Raw genomic sequence first — 21021 nt, 5'->3', positions numbered from 1 at the left:
ACTCTACTTGGAAAAAAGACTACAGATGAGAATTTCATTTGTAATTCATTAACGGTTCAGGAGTATATAGAGGGTTTTTGTGACTATATAAAAGTTTACACTGATGCGTCCCGGAGTCCGTCGGGTCAGACGGGAGTAGCAGTCGTAATCCCAGAATTCAAAATTAAAATAGGAAGGAAACTAAATGAAGGGCTATCTGTCTACACAGCAGAAATGATTGCATTGCTACTTGCGGTAGAATGGATTGAGGAGACTAGACCATTACGAACCGTAGTGTGCTCAGATTCCAGTTCATCCTTAGCTAGTTTACTAGGAAATCATTCAGACAGCCGTCCTGATATTGTACTAGAACTTCAACAGGTACTATATCACATTCAGATGATGGGATTGGTAGTTGTGTTTCTCTGGGTACCTGCACATGTAGGGGTGGAAGGAAATGAAATGGCAGATGTAAAGGCCAAAGAAACAGCAAAACAGAATAACATTGACATGATAGTATCCTATAGTAAATCAGAGGTTAAAAGTATTATCAAAAGGAAAGTTAAAGAAAGTTGGCAAAAACAGTGGGACGGTGATGTGAAAGGTAGATGGTTCTACGGCATTCAAAGGAAGGTGGGAGAAGCTGGACGGAGTACTGGAAGAAGTAGACTACACGAAAGGATAATAACTAGACTACGGCTGGGACACTCGGGACTTAATGCTACACTACGCATAATGGGGAAACATGACACAGGACAGTGTGAATTCTGTGGGGACAGTGAAACAGTGGAACATGTAATGCTTCATTGTAGGAGGTACCATACCGAAAGGACGGAATTAATACGGAGTCTTGAACGGGAAAAAGTGCAGTACTCACTTGTGGATTTATTACGGAACAGCCCTGCCGATGTGTGGTTTAAGTATATTTTTCAGTATTTAAGGGTAACTGGGCTGGATAAAAGAATTTAAGGTTTTTTTTTTTTTTTTTTTTTTTTTTTTTTTTTTTTTTTTTTGAGTTTGAGTTTGACTGTCTGATTCACACTCCCTACCGGTTGGTGGCGGTAATGCACCACAAAGTTGTTTGCCAGCCGCCATAAAACAGCAAGCAGAAGAAGAAGAAGAAGAAGGACCAAGAGCCTATATAAGGGCAAGGGCAGCCATGTTTGTTGAGGCTCAGAATAAAGGAAGTAAGTCCTTATTTGAGGAACGGGAAGCGTTCATGGCTCAATGTAAGATGATTTTCTGAATGATATGGATGTATTGTTTGTTAAATTTAGTAACAATTATTTGAATGATATACATGTGTATTTGTTGGGTTTAGCAAAAAGTGGGATGTATGATTTTTTATTTTCAGAAAGGCCTTTTTTTCCCCCCCTGATTTACTTGCAACTGCCAACCTTCTCTTTCCGACTTCACATCCTACCATTGTTTGGACCATCCTCACCTGGAAGAGGACGTTTGGTGTCCACTTTGGACTGTGCTATTCATTTCAGTTGTATGGTTATCCATCTCAACACCAGTTTTCTTGAGTTATTGTTAATTCATTATTTACATGTACATTTGCTGCTCACCTTTGTTAGTAAATATTCTTTGGTCTGTGAACTGATGGTGTATTTCTCTTTACGCCACCCTGAAATGTCCCTCCCTACGTATAGTGTGTAATAGGTTGGTTCTGAGGCAGGAATCAGCAGTGTTACATAAGTGGTGCCTGAACAGGGACCAGGGTTTAACAATTCATTGTATCTTGCATTAGTAGTGGTGTTGCCATGACTAGCAGCAGCCCTCAAGTAGAACATAAGAAAGAACATAAGAAATTTACAAACGAGAGGAGGCCATTCGGTCCATCAAGCTCGTTTGAGGATAACTTAACTAATAGCTCAGAGTTATTAAAATCTTATCTAGCTCAGATTTAAAGGAGCCCAGGGTTTTAGCTTCCGCTACACTAGCAGGAAGACTATTACATACTCTAACTACACGCTGTGTAAAGTAGGGCTGTCGCGATAACCGCAATATTGTAATATCGCGCTATTGACAAGCCAACCGCAGAGGAAGGAAAGCAACCGCAGAAACCGCGGCAACCGCAGGGACAAGGTTAATTTTTTTTTCTTCTTCATGAGGCTGTGGCCTTATTGTTTTACAATTCATCACCTGTATTGAATGTTAAATAAATTAATAATGATACCAGAGTGTTACGAGTGTCATTTTCCCGCGAACTGTTAATATCCGGGGTTTCGTTGATTTTGAATATTGAAACGATGGCAGGCGCTCTCATCCCAAAACCTAATGTCACGTCGCCAGTTTGGGAACATTTCGGCTTTCAACCCAATGAAAAGGGTGAGCCGGCAAATTTAGATGAACCGATTTGCAAAATTTGTGGCAAAAAGGTCCCTGTGACACGCGGCAATACATCTAATTTGCGGTGTCATCTCGCTAACTGTCATCCAGCCATTGAAGCGCAGCTGCCTCTTCCAGCATCAGGTCGCGGAGCAACATCAAAAAGAACAGCTGAGGCCGGTACTAGCCGACAGTTAGGAGTAGCTGAAGCCTTTGCGAAATCGGTCAAATACAACCGTGAAAGTAACCGGTATAAATGTCTTACAGCCGCTGTTACACAGTATCTAGTTGAGGAGATGGTTCCATTCAATACAGTGGAGAAACCTTTTTTCGTTTTTCAAATTGGAAAAAATAATTTCTTATTGTTTGTTTATTGTTAGCCTACTATAGAATGATTTGATTTCGTTTTTTAAATTGGAAAAGGCATGTTCTTATTGCTGTTTGGCATTAAAAAAATAAACAAATGTTTTGTCTCTCTGTCAGTTAAAAAGCAACAATATATGCTACATAACTCAGCAATAGAGCTTTGTATGCAGTAAAATCAAGATTTTTATTTATTTATTTATTTATTTTTAAACGGCGGTAATACCGCATACCGCGCTATTGAGCCACCCATAAAAACCGCAAGGGAAATTTCCTAACCGCGACAGCCCTAGTGTAAAGAAGTGCTTCCTCAAATTTAATTTAAAATGTTCTCCCGCTAATTTCCACTTATGGCCACGAGTTCTAGTATTTAAACAAATATTGAAGTAGCCATTCGGCTGAACAGCATCCAGACCCGTTAGAATCTTATAGACCTGGATCATGTCCCCCCCTTAGTCTCCTTTGCTCAAGGCTAAACAGATTCAGCTCAGCTAACCTCTCCTCATAAGACATTCCTCTAAGACCAGGAATCATTCCCGTAGCCCTCCATTGCACCTTTTCTAAGGCAGCAATGTCCTTCTTAAGGTATGGTGACCAAACCTGCACACAATATTCTAGGTGGGGTCTTACCAAGGAATTATATAAATGTGACATCACCTTCCTTGACTTAAACTCCACACACCTAGATATATAACCCAACATTCTGTTTATCTGTGTTAGAGACACGGGATCAGTTCCATGACTCAGACTTCACAGCTGGTCCATTTGTGACTCGACGAGAACCTTTGCAGAGGAGCATGCACAAGTGCCTCCTAAGGGAAAAGCACCTCTTGCTCCTTTTTCTCCAGAGCAGTTACAGGAGATGTTAACCCGGTTGCAGGTAGTGGAATCGTTGGTGGAGAAAATCAACTCTGACTTCAGCACTTTTCAAACTTCTCTAGACACTTGCCAGGTATATGTACAAGGAGTGGAGGACAAGGCAAAGGCAATGGAAGAAAGATTTCAGTAGAGATTGAGTACAGAGGTAGATAGAATAAAACAACTTGTGGACTTACAGATGCAAGAGCTAGGTCAGTCAGTCTATGGATTGTTTGCAGAGGAGAGATGGACAATTGAAGGCTTTAATACAGACACGTGTTCTGCCATCTTCTACACCTGTCCAGGTTTACCCATCTTTTTGTCATTCCCATCCATCTGGCTGCCAAGGGCGTCATTTTAAAACGGCCATTAAGATTGAGTTTCCACATTTTGGCCAGGAATCAGATGAAGATCCAGTGGCATATATTAAGAGGTGTGAAGAATTCTTAGCTGTTAGACCAATGAGCGATGTGGAAGTACTAGCTACAATGTCATCTGTTCTGTCAGGTACTGCTAAAGATTGGTGGTTGGCAGAGAGAAGAGCCATTGGAACATGGAGTCAATTTAAGGATGCTTTCCTAAGATCTTTTCTTTCTGAGGATTATGAAGCAGAAGCAGAGAGAAGAATCCATGAGAGGAAACAAGGACCCCAAGAGACCATCCATAACTTTGCTTTCCAGTACAGGGCACTGTGTCTGCGATGGAAGAATGACATGACAGAGAAGGATGTGGTACATGCTATTCTGCGTAATTATAATCCCTGTCTGGCAAGCCTACTGAGAGGTACTGCTAAAACTGTGGAAGAGTTAGTGAGAGTGGGAACACTGATTGAACAGGATTGGCAGGAAGTCAAATGCTATCTTAATCAGTTCAACCACCCAAGAGCTGACCAACAACATAAACAAACTTCGAGTAAGGTTAGCCATACAAACACCTTACAGATGCAAGGAAGGGTGTCCATTACTTTCAAAGCACTCACATTACCAATCACCATCAGGGGGCAGCAGTTTTTGGCAATGGTAGATACAGGCAGTTCTCTTTCATTAATACAGTGTGTGTGTTTGTGTGTGTGTGTGTGCGCGCTGTAACTGGGCACTGGGTGTGTGTGTGCTGTAATGGGGCACTGTGTTAGTGTGCGTGAGCTCTAACCGGGGGCTCTGTGTGTTTGTGTGTGTATGCTGTAATGGGGCTCTGTGTCAGTGTGTGTGAGCTCTGACCGGGGGCTCTGTGTATGTGTGTGTGCTCTAAGTGGGCGCTGTGTGTGTGTGTGTGTGTGTGTGTGTGTGTGTTCGTGTTCTAAGTGGGCGCTGTGTGCATGTATGTGCTGTAACAGGGCTCTATGTGGGTAGTGTGTGTTTGTGTGTGCTGTAACAGGGCACTGTGTGTGTATGTGTGCACGCTCTGTAACAGGGCACTGTGTGTGTGTGTGTACTACATGTGGGGACTGTGTGTGTGTGCACGCGCTGTAACTGGGCACTCTGTGTGTGTGTGGGTTTGCATAGGTCGCATTTGATAAAATTGTCCCCAAAGTGTAGTGAAACACACACATACACACAGACAAACAAATACACAATAAATTTACCTTGTGAATTATCCTGGCCGAATATAAGTATTGCAATTACCAGAAAATATCATTTTGATGTTTTTAAATGGTAGTACTCAATTTTGGCCACCAGACGGCAGCATAAAATGTGCCTGTGCTGTAACAGGGCACTGTGTCTGTGTGTATGCACTATAACAGGGCACTGTGTGTGCGTGCGTGCGTGCGTGCGCTAGCTGGGGGCTCTGTGTGTGTGTGTGTGTGTGTGTGTGTGTGCTGTAACAGGGCACTGTGTGAATGTGTGTGAGCTCTGACCGGGGACTGTGTGTGTAACTGGGCACTGTGTGTGTGCTGTAACTGAGTCCTGTATGTGTGTGTGTGCTGTAACAGGGCACTGTGTGTGTGTGTGTGTGTGCGCGTGAGCTGTGACCGGGGGCGTTCTGTTTGTTTGTGTGTGTGTGCGTGCATGTGTGTGCTGTAACAGGCCTCTGTGTCTGTGTGTGTGGGCTGTAACAGTGCACAGTGTGTGTGTGTGCGCTGTAACTTGGCACAGTGTGTGTGTGTGTGTGCGCTGTAACTTGGCACAGTGTGTGTGTGTGTGCGCGTGAGCTGTGACCGGGGGCGTTCTGTTTGTTTGTGTGTGTGTGTGTGCGTGCATGTGTGTGCTGTAACAGGCCTCTGTGTCTGTGTGTGTGGGCTGTAACAGTGCACAGTTTGTGTGTGTGCGCTGTAACTGGGCACTGTGTGTGTGTGTGTGTGTGTTTGTGTGTGTGTGTGTGTGCTGTAACAGGGCACTGTGTGAATGTGTGTGAGCTCTGACCGGGGGCTCTGTGTGTGTGTGTGTGTGTGTGTGCTCTAAGTGGGCGTTGTGTGTGTGTGTGCTGTAACTGGGCACTGTGTGTGTGTGTGGGTTTGCATAGATCACACTTGATAAAATTGTCCACTATGTGCAGTAAAACACACACATAAACACACACACATACACAATAAATGTGCCTTGTGAATTATCATAATAACCGTGGGAAAATTATTTTTCTATTTTCTTGCTGCCATCTCCTGGCCGAATGCAAGTATTGCAATTACCAGAAAATATCATTTTAATGTTTTTAAATGGTAGTACTCAATTTTGGCCACCAGACGGCAGCATAATATGTGTGTGTGCAGTAACAGGGCACTGTGTCTGTGTGTGTGAGCTCTAGCCGGGGGCTGTGTGTGTGTGTGTGTGTGTGCTGTAACAGGGAACTGTGTGAATGTGTGTGAGCGCTGACCGGGGGCTCTGTGTGTGTGTGTGTGTGTGTGCGTGTGTGTGTGCTGTAACAGGGCACTGTGTCTGTGTGTGTGTGTGTGTGGGCTGTATCAGCACACAGTGTGTCAGTGTGTGTGCTGTAACTGAGTCCTGTATGTGTGTATGTGTGTGTTCCCTGTAACTGGGCATTGTCTGTGTGTGTGTGTGTGTGTGTGTGTTTGTGTGTGTGTGTGTGTGTGAGCTCTAGCCGGGGGCTGTGTGTGCTGTAACAGGGCACTGTGTGAATGTGTGTGAGCTCTGACCGGGGGCTCTGTGTGTATGTGTGTGTGTGTGTGTGTGCTCTAAGTAGGCGTTGTGTGTGTGTGCGCTGTAACTGGGCACTGTGTGTGTGTGTGGGTTTGCATAGATCACATTTGATAAAATTGTCCCCAAAGTGCAGTAAAACACACACATACACACACACACAATAAATGTACCTTGTGAATTATCGTAATAACCGTGGGAAAATTATTTTTCTATTTTCTTGCTGCCATCTCCTGGCCGAATGCAAGTATTGCAATTACCAGAAATGATCATTTTTAATGTTTTTAAATGGTAGTACTCAATTTTGGCCACCAGACGGCAGCATAAAATGTGTGTGTGCAGTAACAGGGCACTGTGTCTGTGTGTGTGAGCTCTAGCCGGGGGCTGTGTGTGTGTGTGTGTGTGTGTGTGTGTGTGTGTGCTGTAACAGGGAACTGTGTGAATGTGTGTGAGCTCTGACCGGGGGCTCTGTGTGTGTGTGTGTGTGTGCTGTAACAGGGCACTGTGTGTGTGTGCGTGCCGTAAGTAGGCGCTGTGTGTGTGTGTGTGTGTGCTGTAACAGGGAACTGTGTGAATGTGTGTGAGCTCTGACCGGGGGCTCTGTGTGTGTGTGTGTGTGTGTGTGTGTGTGCTCTAAGTAGGCGTTGTGTGTGTGTGCGCTGTAACTGGGCACTGTGTGTGTGTGTGGGTTTGCATAGATCACATTTGATAAAATTGTCCCCAAAGTGCAGTAAAACACACACATACACACACACACAATAAATGTACCTTGTGAATTATCGTAATAACCGTGGGAAAATTATTTTTCTATTTTCTTGCTGCCATCTCCTGGCCGAATGCAAGTATTGCAATTACCAGAAATGATCATTTTTAATGTTTTTAAATGGTAGTACTCAATTTTGGCCACCAGACGGCAGCATAAAATGTGTGTGTGCAGTAACAGGGCACTGTGTCTGTGTGTGTGAGCTCTAGCCGGGGGCTGTGTGTGTGTGTGTGTGTGTGTGTGTGTGCTGTAACAGGGAACTGTGTGAATGTGTGTGAGCTCTGACCGGGGGCTCTGTGTGTGTGTGTGTGTGTGCTGTAACAGGGCACTGTGTGTGTGTGCGTGCCGTAAGTAGGCGCTGTGTGTGTGTGTGTGTGTGTGCTGTAACAGGGAACTGTGTGAATGTGTGTGAGCTCTGACCGGGGGCTCTGTGTGTGTGTGTGTGTGTGTGTGTGTGTGTGCTCTAAGTAGGCGTTGTGTGTGTGTGCGCTGTAACTGGGCACTGTGTGTGTGTGTGGGTTTGCATAGATCACATTTGATAAAATTGTCCCCAAAGTGCAGTAAAACACAAACATACACACACACACAATAAATGTACCTTGTGAATTATCGTAATAACCGTGGGAAAATTATTTTTCTATTTTCTTGCTGCCATCTCCTGGCCGAATGCAAGTATTGCAATTACCAGAAATGATCATTTTTAATGTTTTTAAATGGTAGTACTCAATTTTGGCCACCAGACGGCAGCATAAAATGTGTGTGTGCAGTAACAGGGCACTGTGACTGTGTGTGTGAGCTCTAGCCGGGGGCTGTGTGTGCTGTAACAGGGAACTGTGTGAATGTGTGTGAGCTCTGACCGGGGGCTCTGTGTGTGTGTGTGCTGTAACAGGGAACTGTGTGAATGTGTGTGAGCTCTGACCGGGGGCTCTGTGTGTATGTGTGTGTGTGTGTGTGTGTGTGCTCTAAGTAGGCGTTGTGTGTGTGTGCGCTGTAACTGGGCACTGTGTGTGTGTGTGGGTTTGCATAGATCACATTTGATAAAATTGTCCCCAAAGTGCAGTAAAACACACACATACACACACACACAATAAATGTACCTTGTGAATTATCGTAATAACCGTGGGAAAATTATTTTTCTATTTTCTTGCTGCCATCTCCTGGCCGAATGCAAGTATTGCAATTACCAGAAATGATCATTTTTAATGTTTTTAAATGGTAGTACTCAATTTTGGCCACCAGACGGCAGCATAAAATGTGTGTGTGCAGTAACAGGGCACTGTGTCTGTGTGTGTGAGCTCTAGCCGGGGGCTGTGTGTGTGTGTGTGTGTGTGTGTGTGTGCTGTAACAGGGAACTGTGTGAATGTGTGTGAGCTCTGACCGGGGGCTCTGTGTGTGTGTGTGTGTGTGTGTGTGCTGTAACTGGGCACTGTGTGTGTGTGCGTGCCGTAAGTAGGCGCTGTGTGTGTGTGTGTGTGTGTGTGCGTGCCGTAAGTAGGCGCTGTGTGTGTGTGTGTGCGTGCCGTAAGTAGGCGCTGTGTGTGTGTGTGTGTGTGTGTGCACTGTAACAGTGCCCTGAGTGTGTGTGAGCTCTAACCGGGGACTCTGTGTCTGTGCTGTAACTGGGCACTGTGTGTGTGTGTGGGTTTGCATAGGTCGCATTTGATAAAATTGTCCCCAAAGTGCAGTAAAACACACACATACACAGACATACACAATAAATTTACCTTGTGAATTATAATAACCGTGGGGAAATTATTGTTCTATTTTCTTGCTGCCATCTCCTGGCCGAATGTAAGTATTGCAATTACCAGGCATTACTTAAAGCTTCTGCAACCTGAGAAATGCTTCCACAGGTGGCTGGGGCTTGAGTGTGGACCAATACGGGGGTGAGGTTCAGCTAGGGTAGCATAATGCAGGTAGGTAACTATCACAGAAGTGTAACAGGACCGTTGCAAAACCATAACACACCGGTTAGAGGTCAGTCTTCCTCCTCTGTTGTGGCAGTCATTGTATTTGTATTTCTGTGAGGCATTTCTATGGATCAGCTGAGAAACAATAGACTTTGAGGTGTATCACAGGGACTGACTAATAGCAGTGCCCCAAAGCCCTAGGTTGTTTTTACGGTTGACAAGATTGAAAACGTTCCTGTTCTCTATCCATGAATGTAATGACTTCCTGCATGGTGACACAGGAGAAGAAGACTGAAAGGGAAGCTAGGAGAAGGAGGGTGTGTGCGGTGTCGCTCTGTTAAGATCTACGAGGTCTTTGCTCCAGGAGGCCTGGACATTGCAGGCAGGCAGCTATTTACCTTTAATCAGCTGTGCCAATTATGCAGAATCAATGACTTATTGTGGTGTCCTTTGTTCCCCTTGATATGGCCTTCAGGATGCTGCAGGCAAGGTTCTGGACCACTGGACTATCATGTCCCGGGAGGAGGAGATCTGTCCATCTAGGAGAAAGAAGGCCAGGCCATCGCAGTGCCCTCATCAAAGACTGACTCTGACATCAGGACTTTCATCGAGAGCAACAACTGCTCTCGTAGCCCCAGCCTGCTGACGCACCTCGAGAACAGCAGTCTCTCCACTATACACCACTTTCAGAACATCCCCAACAGCCTGGCCTTCCTGCTTCCTTTCCAGTACATCAACCCAGTGTCTGCCCCCATGCTGGGTCTGCCCCAAAATGGGCTCATGCTGGAGCAGCCAGGTCACAGGCCACGGGAGTCCAGTCTGCCAAACCTGAGTGACCCCAACGAGAGCAGTGAGTCGGAGGTGTCTCTCTCACCGTTCCGCTATGGGCAAAGCCCAGGCCTGGGGGGCACCGGTGTCACCGTGGCGATCGAGCCTAAGCCTGAGCCTGCTAGCGTAACAACCATCTCCCCGACCCCCACCTCCCAGCAGCCTCAACAGCAGCAAGCACCAATGCAGCAGCAGCAGCTGGCTGGACTGAGTGAGCAACATGCATTTGTTAAGAGTGAGCAAGCCAAGAGCATCGTTACCTCGTCCTTCTCCTCCAAGATGCATCGCATGCGGCGCATGGGTTCTATCTCACGCAAGGGCCGAGTGTGCTGCAACGCATGCGGCAAGACCTTCTATGACAAGGGCACCCAGAGGATCCACTACAATGCTGTGCACCTGAAGATCAAGCACCGCTGCACTATCGAGGGCTGCAACATGGTGTTCAGCTCCCTGCGCAGCCTCAACCGGCACAGCGCCAACCCTAACCCCCGACTACACATGCCCATGCTGAGGAACAACCGTGACAAGGACCTCATCCGCTCCAGCGTTGGCTCTGGCACATCTGTCATCTCCAGCACCAAAAGCAGTTTCACTCTGACCAGCCTGGGACGGCCACCTCTTGGCTTCACTACCCCACCGCTCGAGCCCATGCTGCAGTCTCCCCTGCAAAGTTCTCTGATCTTCCCATCCTTGAAATCAGTCCAGCCAGTACAACCGATACCCCCATTCTATTGTGCGCTGTTGTCCCCTGGGGATCTTGTCAGTTCATCGGTCTCCCTGCCCACCAGCTCCATACTCCCTCCGGCCTCTAACAACATGTCTCTCATGGAGCAGCAGGCCTCGGCCTCTGGCTCCCGCAATCCTCTAGTGGCCGAGGCAGGGCTTGTCAGCCACAAGCTGCCTGGTACTGGCATCCAGGAACATTTTGTTGACCCCACACCCAAGAAGAAGCCCCGCAAATCCAGCATGCCAGTGAAAATTGAGAAGGAGGTCATCAGCGTGGCTGATGTGTTCGACGACAAAGAGGAGGAGGAGGAGGATGAGGAAGGGGTCAGGGTCCTGAATGGAATGACTAGCACCCAGGGATGCCACCATCCACATTCCCACCTTTACAACAACAGCAACCACAGTGGGGGCAGCAGCCAAGCATCTCCCAGCCGGGATGAGGTGAGCCCTGGGCTGGCACTGAGGAGCATTCTCCAGCTGGAGCAGGATGAAGCTCGGACTACCAGCAAGAGGTGGAGGGGGCCAGCGAAGGGGAGGGTGGCTCAAACAGGGCAGACTGGGTGAGGGGTGGTGCCAGGGAGGGGTTCCCAGAGCTGCCGGGCCAGGGGGTCGACCCGAGTGCTGTCCTGTGCATGCTGTGCCACAAACCATACAGCTGCAAGGGCACTCGCTTCAAGACGGTACATCTGCACCAGATGCAGCGCCGCAAGGTTCCGGGCTGCAGCCTCACATTCTCCTCGACGCGGAGCTGCAACCAGCAGAGCAGAACCCCAGCCTGCGCCGGCATGTGGCCAAATGACTGCCCCCCACCCCCAGGCCTCCTACTTTCACACTGTACTTGTGGAAGTCTCTAGACGCGCTTGGATGGGTAGCTCTGCTGCTGCTGCATCTCTGTGGCCCCAACACGTCCTGTCACTTCCATGGAAACCCTCGTCCATCTCCAAAGAAACTGTTCGGACACTTCTTTTGTGACTGTTGCTCGCAGAAATGGTAGTAATAAGATGAGAGCCTTCTCGGTGTATTATTAGTGTAATAATAGCTTTTAAATGACCCATTAAGAGAGCATGACAGCCTCATCTGTAAATAACATCCCAGAGGGTTCTTTATGTAAAAAATGTACTGAGGGTGTCAGTGCCCATGCTTGTTTCATTTCATGGCACCTCCAGCTCTCAGACTGAAGGAAAATGTAGCCTCTAGCTCATTTGATTTCTTTATTTTCACTTTGATGCACACTTCAGACTTAAAAAAAAAGCTCAAATTCTTTTATAAATGTACCAATGCAGAGAAGGCCTGCATGCTTTTGGCTTCTGAACATAGGATTTGTTCTTTGTGTTGCCACATTTGTATGTTGACCCAGTCTTGCACTTTTCAAGTCTACAAGGGCAGACTGGGTGAGGGTGTAATATTATGTGTGTCTTGAGGTCACATGCCTCTAAGGTGTTTTAAGAAAATGCTGATGACATGATTTTCTGCTTTCCATTTGAAACTACCATTGAGTCTTAGCGCAATAGCAGATAAGCAGAGTAATATTAATCTCTGCTTTTAGCTCTCATAAGAGCAGCCCAAGTGCTGTTCAAGGTATTGTTCAGAGAAAGATCTCTGAGGTGTTCCCAGGGAGTGATCTCTGAGGTATCATCCAGAGTGTGATATCCAAGCTTACTGTAGTTGTTACTTCATTAATGTTCCTTCCAGAAGTTGACAAGATTTCTGTATCTCTATATTATTTACATTTTAATGCTTCATTTAAGGTGATCCAGGTGCTTTCTGAAGACTGCATAAATCAAGCATGTATTTGAACTTAACTGTGACGAAAAACAAATGAAGTGTTTTCATATTTCAGGCTGGGGACACAAGCGTAAGACACGAGTTTTAAGTTTGCTCTCCAGAAAATCTGGCCACAAGTCACTTTGGGTCCTCACTTAGTGTTCTGATGTGCTGTACCGTCACTAGTGGTGCATAAGTATAGGTAGCCACTGGAGACAAACTTCACCAGATCATTCAGCATTTGGATATACACTCACCTAAAGGATTATTAGGAACACCTGTTCAATTTCTCATTAATGCAATTATCTAATCAACCAATCACATGGCAGTTGCTTCAATGCATTTAGGGGTGTGGTCCTGGTCAAGACAATCTCCTGCGGTCTGTTTCACAAAGCAGGATTACTTGCTTAGCCGGATAACTTGCCAGATTTAAGGTAGTCTGAGCTAAATAGACCTTATTTTCATCAACTTACATTTAGCCCAGGCTACCTTACCTTAGTATTTCACAATCTGCTCAGTTACTGGGATTTTCACGCACAACCATTTCTAGGGTTTACAAAGAATGGTGTGCAAAGGGAAAAACATCCAGTATGCGGCAGTCCTGTGGGCGAAAATGCCTTGTTGATGCTAGAGGTCAGAGGAGAATGGGCCGACTGATTCAAGCTGATAGAAGAGCAACTTTGGCTGAAATAACCACTCGTTACAACCGAGGTATGCAGCAAAGCATTTGTGAAGCCACAACACGCACAACCTTGAGGCGGATGGGCTACAACAGCAGAAGACCCCACCGGGTACCACTCATCTCCACTACAAATAGGAAAAAGAGGCTACAATTTGCACGAGCTCACCAAAATTGGACAGTTGAAGACTGGAAAAATGTTGCCTGGTCTGATGAGTCTCAATTTCTGTTGAGACATTCAAATGGTAGAGTCAGAATTTGGCGTAAACAGAATGAGAATCCATCATGCCTTGTTACCACTGTGCAGGCTGGTGGTGGTGGTGTAATGGTGTGGGGGATGTTTTCTTGGCACACTTTAGGCCCCTTAGTGCCAATTGGGCATCGTTTAAATGCCACGGCCTACCTGAGCATTGTTTCTGACCATGTCCATCCCTTTATGACCACCATGTACCCATCCTCTGATGGCTACTTCCAGCAGGATAACGCACCATGTCACAAAGCTCGAATCATTTCAAATTGGTTTCTTGAACATGACAATGAGTTCACTGTACTAAAATGGCCCCCACAGTCACCAGATCTCAACCCAATAGAGCATCTTTGGGATGTGGTGCACAGCAAATTCAAAAGTGTTGAAATCATGGTGTTAGAGCTTTTAGAGTTACAGTGTTCAGGTTTCAGAGTTAAATGTGGCTGCACTAACGTCACATAGTGTTACTACACTGTTAAACACGGCGTTCTATTCCGGTGATCCCGGTTTCTGACACACTACGTCGTCAGTCTCTACATCCGGGAATTTTTCCCGCTTACTCGGCTTTTCAGTTTGAAGGCGCCAAGTTCATATGTCGTGAAGCGAAGCGTAGCGAAATTGGTGAGTATTACTTACTTAAATAGTTCATCTTTTGGTATTTAGCTTGCCATTTCGTCATATACAGTATGTTTATTATACTCATATAGGCTATCAAAATACATATGGTTGACGGGTTTTTGCTTTTTTTTTTTTTTTACCAACTAATATATTAGAAAACGTAGCCGAGTAAGCGGTTAGCCTGTTCGTCTCTGGCACATGAGGCAATGTTAATAGACTCGAATATTTTAGTAGACTATGCGATTTTACAGTGTTTCAGTTGTTTTTTTTTTCCAAACTACGGTTAGATTCCCGTTATCTATACTGTTGTGCGATATCTGTTTAGCCTCTGCAATTTGCCTTATACAGTAAGTTTTTTTCTTGATTGGCGGGTTTTCTCCGCAGCGTTCACTTGCATAGCTTAAAACGTTTAAAAGTAAGGGAATTTACTATTTAAATTACGAAGGTTTTACCTTTTTACTGGTGCATACAGTTACTTTTAACATTAAGGTAGATATTACGTTTAAGATTAAGGTACATATTTTAGCTTGGCTTTAATGACATGGGCCATTTTTGGCCACGCTTGAATTGCTCCTAGCGCCTGATTCACAATATGGCTAAAGGTCCTGTCCACGCGGGCGTTTGAGTCTAGGATAAATGAAATCACTCTGAGCGACCTATGCATTTTATTTGCGTTTTGTAGTGGTGCCTGGCTGACGTTCTTTTCCCTCTGTTCAAGGCCAACCTGCAGCCCATATCGTAGTTTCCAGATTGTAGTTTTGTGTGTTGACCAGTAATCATGCATTCAACCATGTTTAAAGCGTCAAAAAGCAGCTGTCGCTATTCTGCGTTTTCTTTTGCCAAAACACTAGCAATCATTATATCATAGGGCATATTCGGTCCGTCAGATGCTATGTACAGTAAACGCAATATGGCACATCTGACCGAAGGCAGGTCATGAGAGTGTATACATTCACTTGAAACAGGAGCTACGAAGTTAATATTTTGTGTTGTATACTGTGATTCTTTTTTCTAGGGAGCAGTGTCCACGGCAGTTGTTTTGCCTTTACAGCTTATAATGATTGTAAAAGTGCAATACCAGACGATCAGAAAATACATCAAAATCCCCAAAGCTTCCTTTGAGGACTTTATCACAGAAGGTATTTTTTTTTGCAAAGTAATTTTGAAATGTAAATGTGAAGTAAATAATACTTAAATATGTAATCATTTTCTTTTTTAGTCAAAGTAAAATTCACTATACCATCTAACAAAGTGGTAAAAGTTACTGATGACACTGGGACAGAAGTTGATGAAGATGTATTTGCTGATCTTCTGACGTCAAAGGACATATGCTTTGTCATCTTGGATGACAGTGATGGTAACCAATTTATCTTTGTGTTGCACAGGCTTGTAAAATTAGTTGTGTATTTATTTAAATAGTTGTGTGAACAGAGGTCACATATGCTCTACTGTATTAGGCAATTCAGCTAAACGTGCGTTTATGTATTCAGGTATTTCCACTAGCAATTCCTCAACCACCTTGACAGACACAACGTCCTTGTCCTCCTCAAGCAGAGAGAGTGACAGTGAAAGTTGTAACCCACAGAAACGGGTAAGAAGAGAGGAGGAGGTGTTGCAGTGTTCAGCAGCCAAAGACGTAAGATCATGTTTTGCACCTATCAGATTGATGCACTTTGTCTGTACTAGAGCCATCACAATACTTAAGGAAATACTTTACCATTTTGATACCAATGATAAATGTAGGAGAATTTTTTAGAATAAAACAATTAAAAATGTCATTATCACTATTTTTCAAGTTATCTGACATAGTGCATAGCAATATGTTCTTTTTGCAGAGCTTTAGAGTACATTTGTACAGTACATTAAGTACATTTACCATAAATTGAGAGAAATTATAAACCGTGAGTAAACTGTTGGTTAGAAAGTTTTTCATTTTAAAAAGTTAAAACAGATCGTCTGACCCAAGTATTTTGATTAAATGTAATGCATGCTTTTTTTGTTTATTTTTAGTTTTACAACAAAAATGGCATACTCTTTGTTAAACATCAAGATATGACAAACTTGTTCTTGGCTTTGCATTTTAGACACACTGTCAGGACAGCATGGATAGCTTAAAACAGGCAAAGCCAGTACTGATGATGATATGGTATTGGTACTGTTGCAAATCTAATGTGATAGTAATTTTGTTAATATCTAAGGCACCATAACCTAGTTTTTGGTCTATAACTCGTCTTTTACTTATGTTTAGATGGTGTACAAGATTCTCCTCTCAAAACCTGGAGGGATAGCAGTGCTTACAGAATATGAGGAGACAGGAACAATTTGTGACAGCTCAAGAAGGCAAATGGTGAACATCCTTGCTGCACAAATGACAGAATCAGAAGGGTACGTGCTTATGTATTATCATGTATTATCTGTGCTTATGTATTATCATGCATGGTCTAATATGTAAGTGGAGTATATAATTTAGATATTTTTTTCTTAGGAGGATTCCACAGCGAATTACAAAGGAAAAATATGCTCTTGGAATAATCACTTTGTTTCCAGCACTTAAAGATCCTTTTTCAAAAAAAGGATATGTAAGTTAAAGTTTGTTGCTTTATCCATGTTTTATTTCTGCTCAACAGCTGTATTAAAATCTTAGAGTTAATATTTCTATAGGGTTTAGCTACTTTTTGGCAATTTTGATATTCAGGCAGACTTTTCTCTGTCAGGAGCATTTCTATGACAGTCAAAGTGGATCTGGCTTCTTGGCGTGGCGCATAAAAACCATTCAGCGAAAGACAAAGCTTCCTGTGAAGTCATCTCAACCACCAGTTGAAACAACTGGAGGCGCCACTCTTGATAGGAACATCCACCACCTTCAGTCGTCAGAAGAGTCCTTCCAGGAGGCAATAGCATTAATGAACCACATCAGTGACAGAGAGACTATATTGCTGAAAATGCGCGAGACGTTTGAATATAGGCAGCGGCTTGTCCATAATCCTGAGACATCTGGTACAGTACTCTCAGTGTTCCCTCGGCTGTTAGATACACAGGGATTGGTAAGTTAAATGTTAAAGCTAAATTGTTGGTATGTCTTGTGTAATGTAGCCTTGAATGTTGATGTTTAGTGAATTTGTTTGTACAATCAAATTTACTTGATTTGTATCTCAGATACTTCAAGACTTCAGTCTTCTCTTTGGTGATGAAATAGCAGTCAGACTCCTGGAGAAATGGCATACTTCATTCAAGGCAAAGGTGATTAAAGAAGCAGAGACCCTTACATGCACCCCCCTCATACAACGGCTACTGAGATCAGCCAAGGACCAGCAAGGAGAGCAAACAGTCGATTATTCTGCAGGTACTTGAAGTAGCTGAATTAATTTTAAACATTGAAGTTCATTATGAGCTTGCAAGCTAAGAATTGTCTGTTTTTTATCCTATTTCTTAGAGTGGGATAGTGACATGGCATCACTCCTTCTCTTGTTGCACATCTCCCCCATCTTGTTGCACCACCCCCATCTCATGGGAGGAAGAAAATGCAGAGGATCAGTGCATGCCAAGCTGTGGACCATGTGGTGATGTTTCACAAAGTATGTGGCATATCTTCCCTAAGCTTTCATATATGGCTTTTATTGGTGGAAACATCACTAATTTACAGTGCCTGTCTTTTTAGACAAGTCTAGATCAACAGATTGATTAGTTTCTTACTTTTACCTACAGTCCTGCAGAAGTTTGGATGAACACCTGAGGATGGAAGGACCTCGTCAGCCATATCTGCTTGCTTCAGGAACCAACAAACGGGCAATTAGCAACTTCTACATCGTTGTGGACAAGAAGCTTGTACCTTGTGAGGGAAGGACCACATTGGCGGCCTTTGATGAACTTTTCAAGGTTCATTTTGTTTTTGGTGTAAAATATGATGAGTCGCTCAGCAGTTTGTACACTTTCCTCCAGACAACTGTGTACAATATTGATGTCGGTGTTACAAAAGAGAGCCCAAAAGTTAAAGAATTGAGAGCAAAATTTATGAACAATGTATAAATGTTACATTTGCCATTCATTGCATGATATGCCTGGCACTTTGGTTCGACATCTTAAGCTGTTGCATGGTCTGTATCCTGGGAAGAAGTTTAATTTGGTATGTGCTCAGGATGGTTGTTTTTTACAGTTCAAAAGTTTTGCTGGTTTCAGGAAGCACTTGAAAGTTGTTCATAAACCAGGCACTGTCTGTGCCACATTAGGTGATAGGGATTCTGTTGATGCCACCTTAGACAATAATAACAGCCCCCAGCAGTCTGATAGCTTGGCTTTAAATGCAGGAAACGAGGTGCTCCAGCTTAAAACATATCAACAGCCAGCTAAGGAAATGTGTGCTTCCGTATTTGCCAAACTACAGGGTAGTGGGGTTGCCAACAGTGTAATTTTGTCTGTAGTGGAAAGCATGGAAGAATTAGTTAATGATGTTCACACATCTATTAAAAACCAGGTATTGCAGGTGGTCCCCTCTGAAAGTCCCAGCAGAAAGGCTGTAGAAGATGTTTTTGGAAATCTTTATAATCCTTTCTGTGACCTAAATACAGATTCTAAGTGGAGGAAATACTTTGGTGAGAAGTGGGGCGTTGTGGAACCCATTGAAATTAATTTAGGTGTGAGATATGATTCAAGAAAAGACAGAGTTTCTGGAATGTATGAACAGGTACCAGTCAATGACACTTTCATTTATATACCACTAATGAAGACTTTAGAGTTCATTTTTAAGAATGAGGATGTTTGCAATCACATTGTGTCATCCAGTGAGAGAGATTGCTACCATGATTTTTGTGATGGAAACTACTACAAAAAGCACCCACTATATTCTCGATATAAGAATGCGCTGCAAATTCAACTTTATTATGATGATTTTGAAATGGGAAATCCTTTGGGATCTAAACTAGGGATTCATAAACTTGGATGTTTATATTTTACACTCAGAAACCTCCCACCAAACCTGAATTCTTCTTTGATGAATATTCATCTCATTTCCTTGTTTCACTCACAAGATGTGAAAAAGTATACGATCGACGCAATATTAAGCCCCTTTATTAAAGATATAAAAATGTTGGAAAGCGATGGAATGAAAGTGTCATTCTCTGAGCAACCTATTTATGGCACTATTTCACAGATTACAGGAGACAATTTGGGGTTAAATGGTATTCTTGGCTATGTGGAATCATTCAGTGCTAGCTATTACTGCAGAAGGTGTCTTACAGACAAAGTCACTGCTCAGACAGTGTTTAGTTCGGATGATCCACGTGTTATTTTGCGGACCCAAGAAACAAATGAACAGCATTATAGCATCCTTAATCAGAATGCTGGAGAAGGTTCATGCTATGGAATCAAACGAAGCAGCATTCTCAATAGTTTGACTTATTTCAATGTGGCAGATAATTTCGTTTTTTAACATTATGCATGATATCTTGGAGGGGGTGGGACAATATCAAATCAAACTGCTTTTTGAGTATTTGGGCCAAAACTTCATTTCAATGGAAAACATTCTTTTACGTGTTTATGCATTCAACTATGGCTATTTGGACAAAAAAAACAGACCAACTAAGATAACTCTTCATGGCAATAGTGTGGGACTCAGTGCCAGTCAAACAATGTGCCTTATTAAGAACATTCCACTCATATTTGGTGATGTTGTCCCAGAAGGAAACAGACACTGGCATTTGTTGTTACTCCTGTCAAACATAATTAATATTGTGTTTTCTCCTGCAATTACAGATGGAATGACTGTCTATTTAAAGCATCTTATAGCAGAGCACCATTCTTTATTCACAAAGCTATACCCTCAAAATAATCTCATTCCAAAACACCACTTCATGATTCATTACCCAGAATGTATTCGCCAGATTGGTCCTTTGGTTCACGCATGGACTATGAGATGTGAAGCCAAGCATAAATTTTTTAAATCCAGTGTAAAAAACTTCAAGAATCTGACAAAGTCCCTTGCACGAAAACACCAAGTAGCCATTGCTTATCACTGGGAATCATTGGCTATCAAAGGCATTGAATCTGGACCGGTTAAAACACAAACGCTGAATGAGACAGAAAACGGTCCATTGATTTCAGAGTATTTTCAGTTGGATATGTCCACTGAAATAAGTCAAACAAATTGGGTCAAATGTGTTGGCACTGAGTTTCGCACTGGTCTTATTGTTTGCACTGATGTAGTAGATGAGATGCCAGTGTTCTGTAAAGTTGTTCATATACTTTTGAGAAGTGATGTATATTTTGTTGTGTCAAAGATGGAAGCAACATTTACTGAGCACCTTCATGCATATTGTATAACTGAACAAGACCTGCAGCTCTCTATAGTCAAACAGGTAGAATTGAGGCATTTTTAACCTTTTGACTTTCAAATGGCATATGGCAGTGACAACTTTTTTTATATCGTCACTGACTGTTGTATTTTTTAAGTCCAGGTATACATGCAGATGTGGATGATATGGATTTGTTGCACTGATAATTTTGTGAAAGTCTGAATAAAGGGCTTTTGTTACAATTTATTGTGTTTATTAAGTCATTAGTTCAATGTATCTGTGTTTATAGCACTAACATATATATATATATATATATATATATATATATATATTATACATATATGATCTTAACTTCAGTTAACTAGTAACACTAAGGAGGACTAAAGCAGCACCTTAAGCAGTGTAAAAATGTTATACTTTATGGGTGTTATATAGGACAGCACTTTGGAAAGTGTTAAATCAACACTTTTGTGGTGGTTCCCATATGTACACTTGGAAAGTGTTAGATTTAACTCTAATAGTGTTAATTCTGATAATGGAAATTTGCTGTGTGGAACGGGAGCTTTGTGCCCTGGA

At 43.3% G+C, this 21021-nt stretch overlaps 2 protein-coding genes across 3 annotated transcripts; both read left to right on the top strand.

Moving 5' to 3' along the window:
• The first annotated feature begins 1176 nt into the window (after positions 1-1176).
• Positions 1177-11414, top strand: LOC140591841 (zinc finger protein basonuclin-2-like). Its single transcript, XM_072713271.1, has 2 exons — positions 1177-1208; positions 9772-11414. The coding sequence occupies exon 2, from the start codon at positions 10050-10052 to the stop codon at positions 11412-11414; it is 1365 nt and encodes a 454-aa protein (XP_072569372.1). The 5' UTR covers positions 1177-1208; positions 9772-10049.
• A 2605-nt stretch (positions 11415-14019) lies between these two features.
• On the top strand, positions 14020-20687 carry LOC140591727 (uncharacterized). 2 transcript variants are annotated; one of them, XM_072713198.1, is made up of 10 exons: positions 14020-14161; positions 15174-15297; positions 15378-15515; positions 15649-15794; positions 16407-16543; positions 16644-16737; positions 16873-17202; positions 17315-17501; positions 17592-17733; positions 17864-20687. In XM_072713198.1, the coding sequence occupies exons 2-9, from the start codon at positions 15216-15218 to the stop codon at positions 17720-17722; spliced, it is 1245 nt and encodes a 414-aa protein (XP_072569299.1). In that variant the 5' UTR covers positions 14020-14161; positions 15174-15215; the 3' UTR covers positions 17723-17733; positions 17864-20687. The 2 variants fall into 2 exon arrangements, with proteins under 2 accessions (XP_072569299.1, XP_072569300.1); XM_072713199.1 differs by lacking the exon at positions 15378-15515 and having other exon boundaries at positions 14021-14161.
• The last annotated feature ends 334 nt before the right edge of the window (positions 20688-21021 follow it).

The sequence above is a fragment of the Paramormyrops kingsleyae genome, chromosome 6 (assembly GCF_048594095.1).
Source record: "Paramormyrops kingsleyae isolate MSU_618 chromosome 6, PKINGS_0.4, whole genome shotgun sequence".
Lineage (NCBI taxonomy): Eukaryota > Metazoa > Chordata > Actinopteri > Osteoglossiformes > Mormyridae > Paramormyrops > Paramormyrops kingsleyae.
Note: the sequence above shows the minus strand (reverse complement) of the source record. Positions and strands in the feature narration are given on the sequence as shown.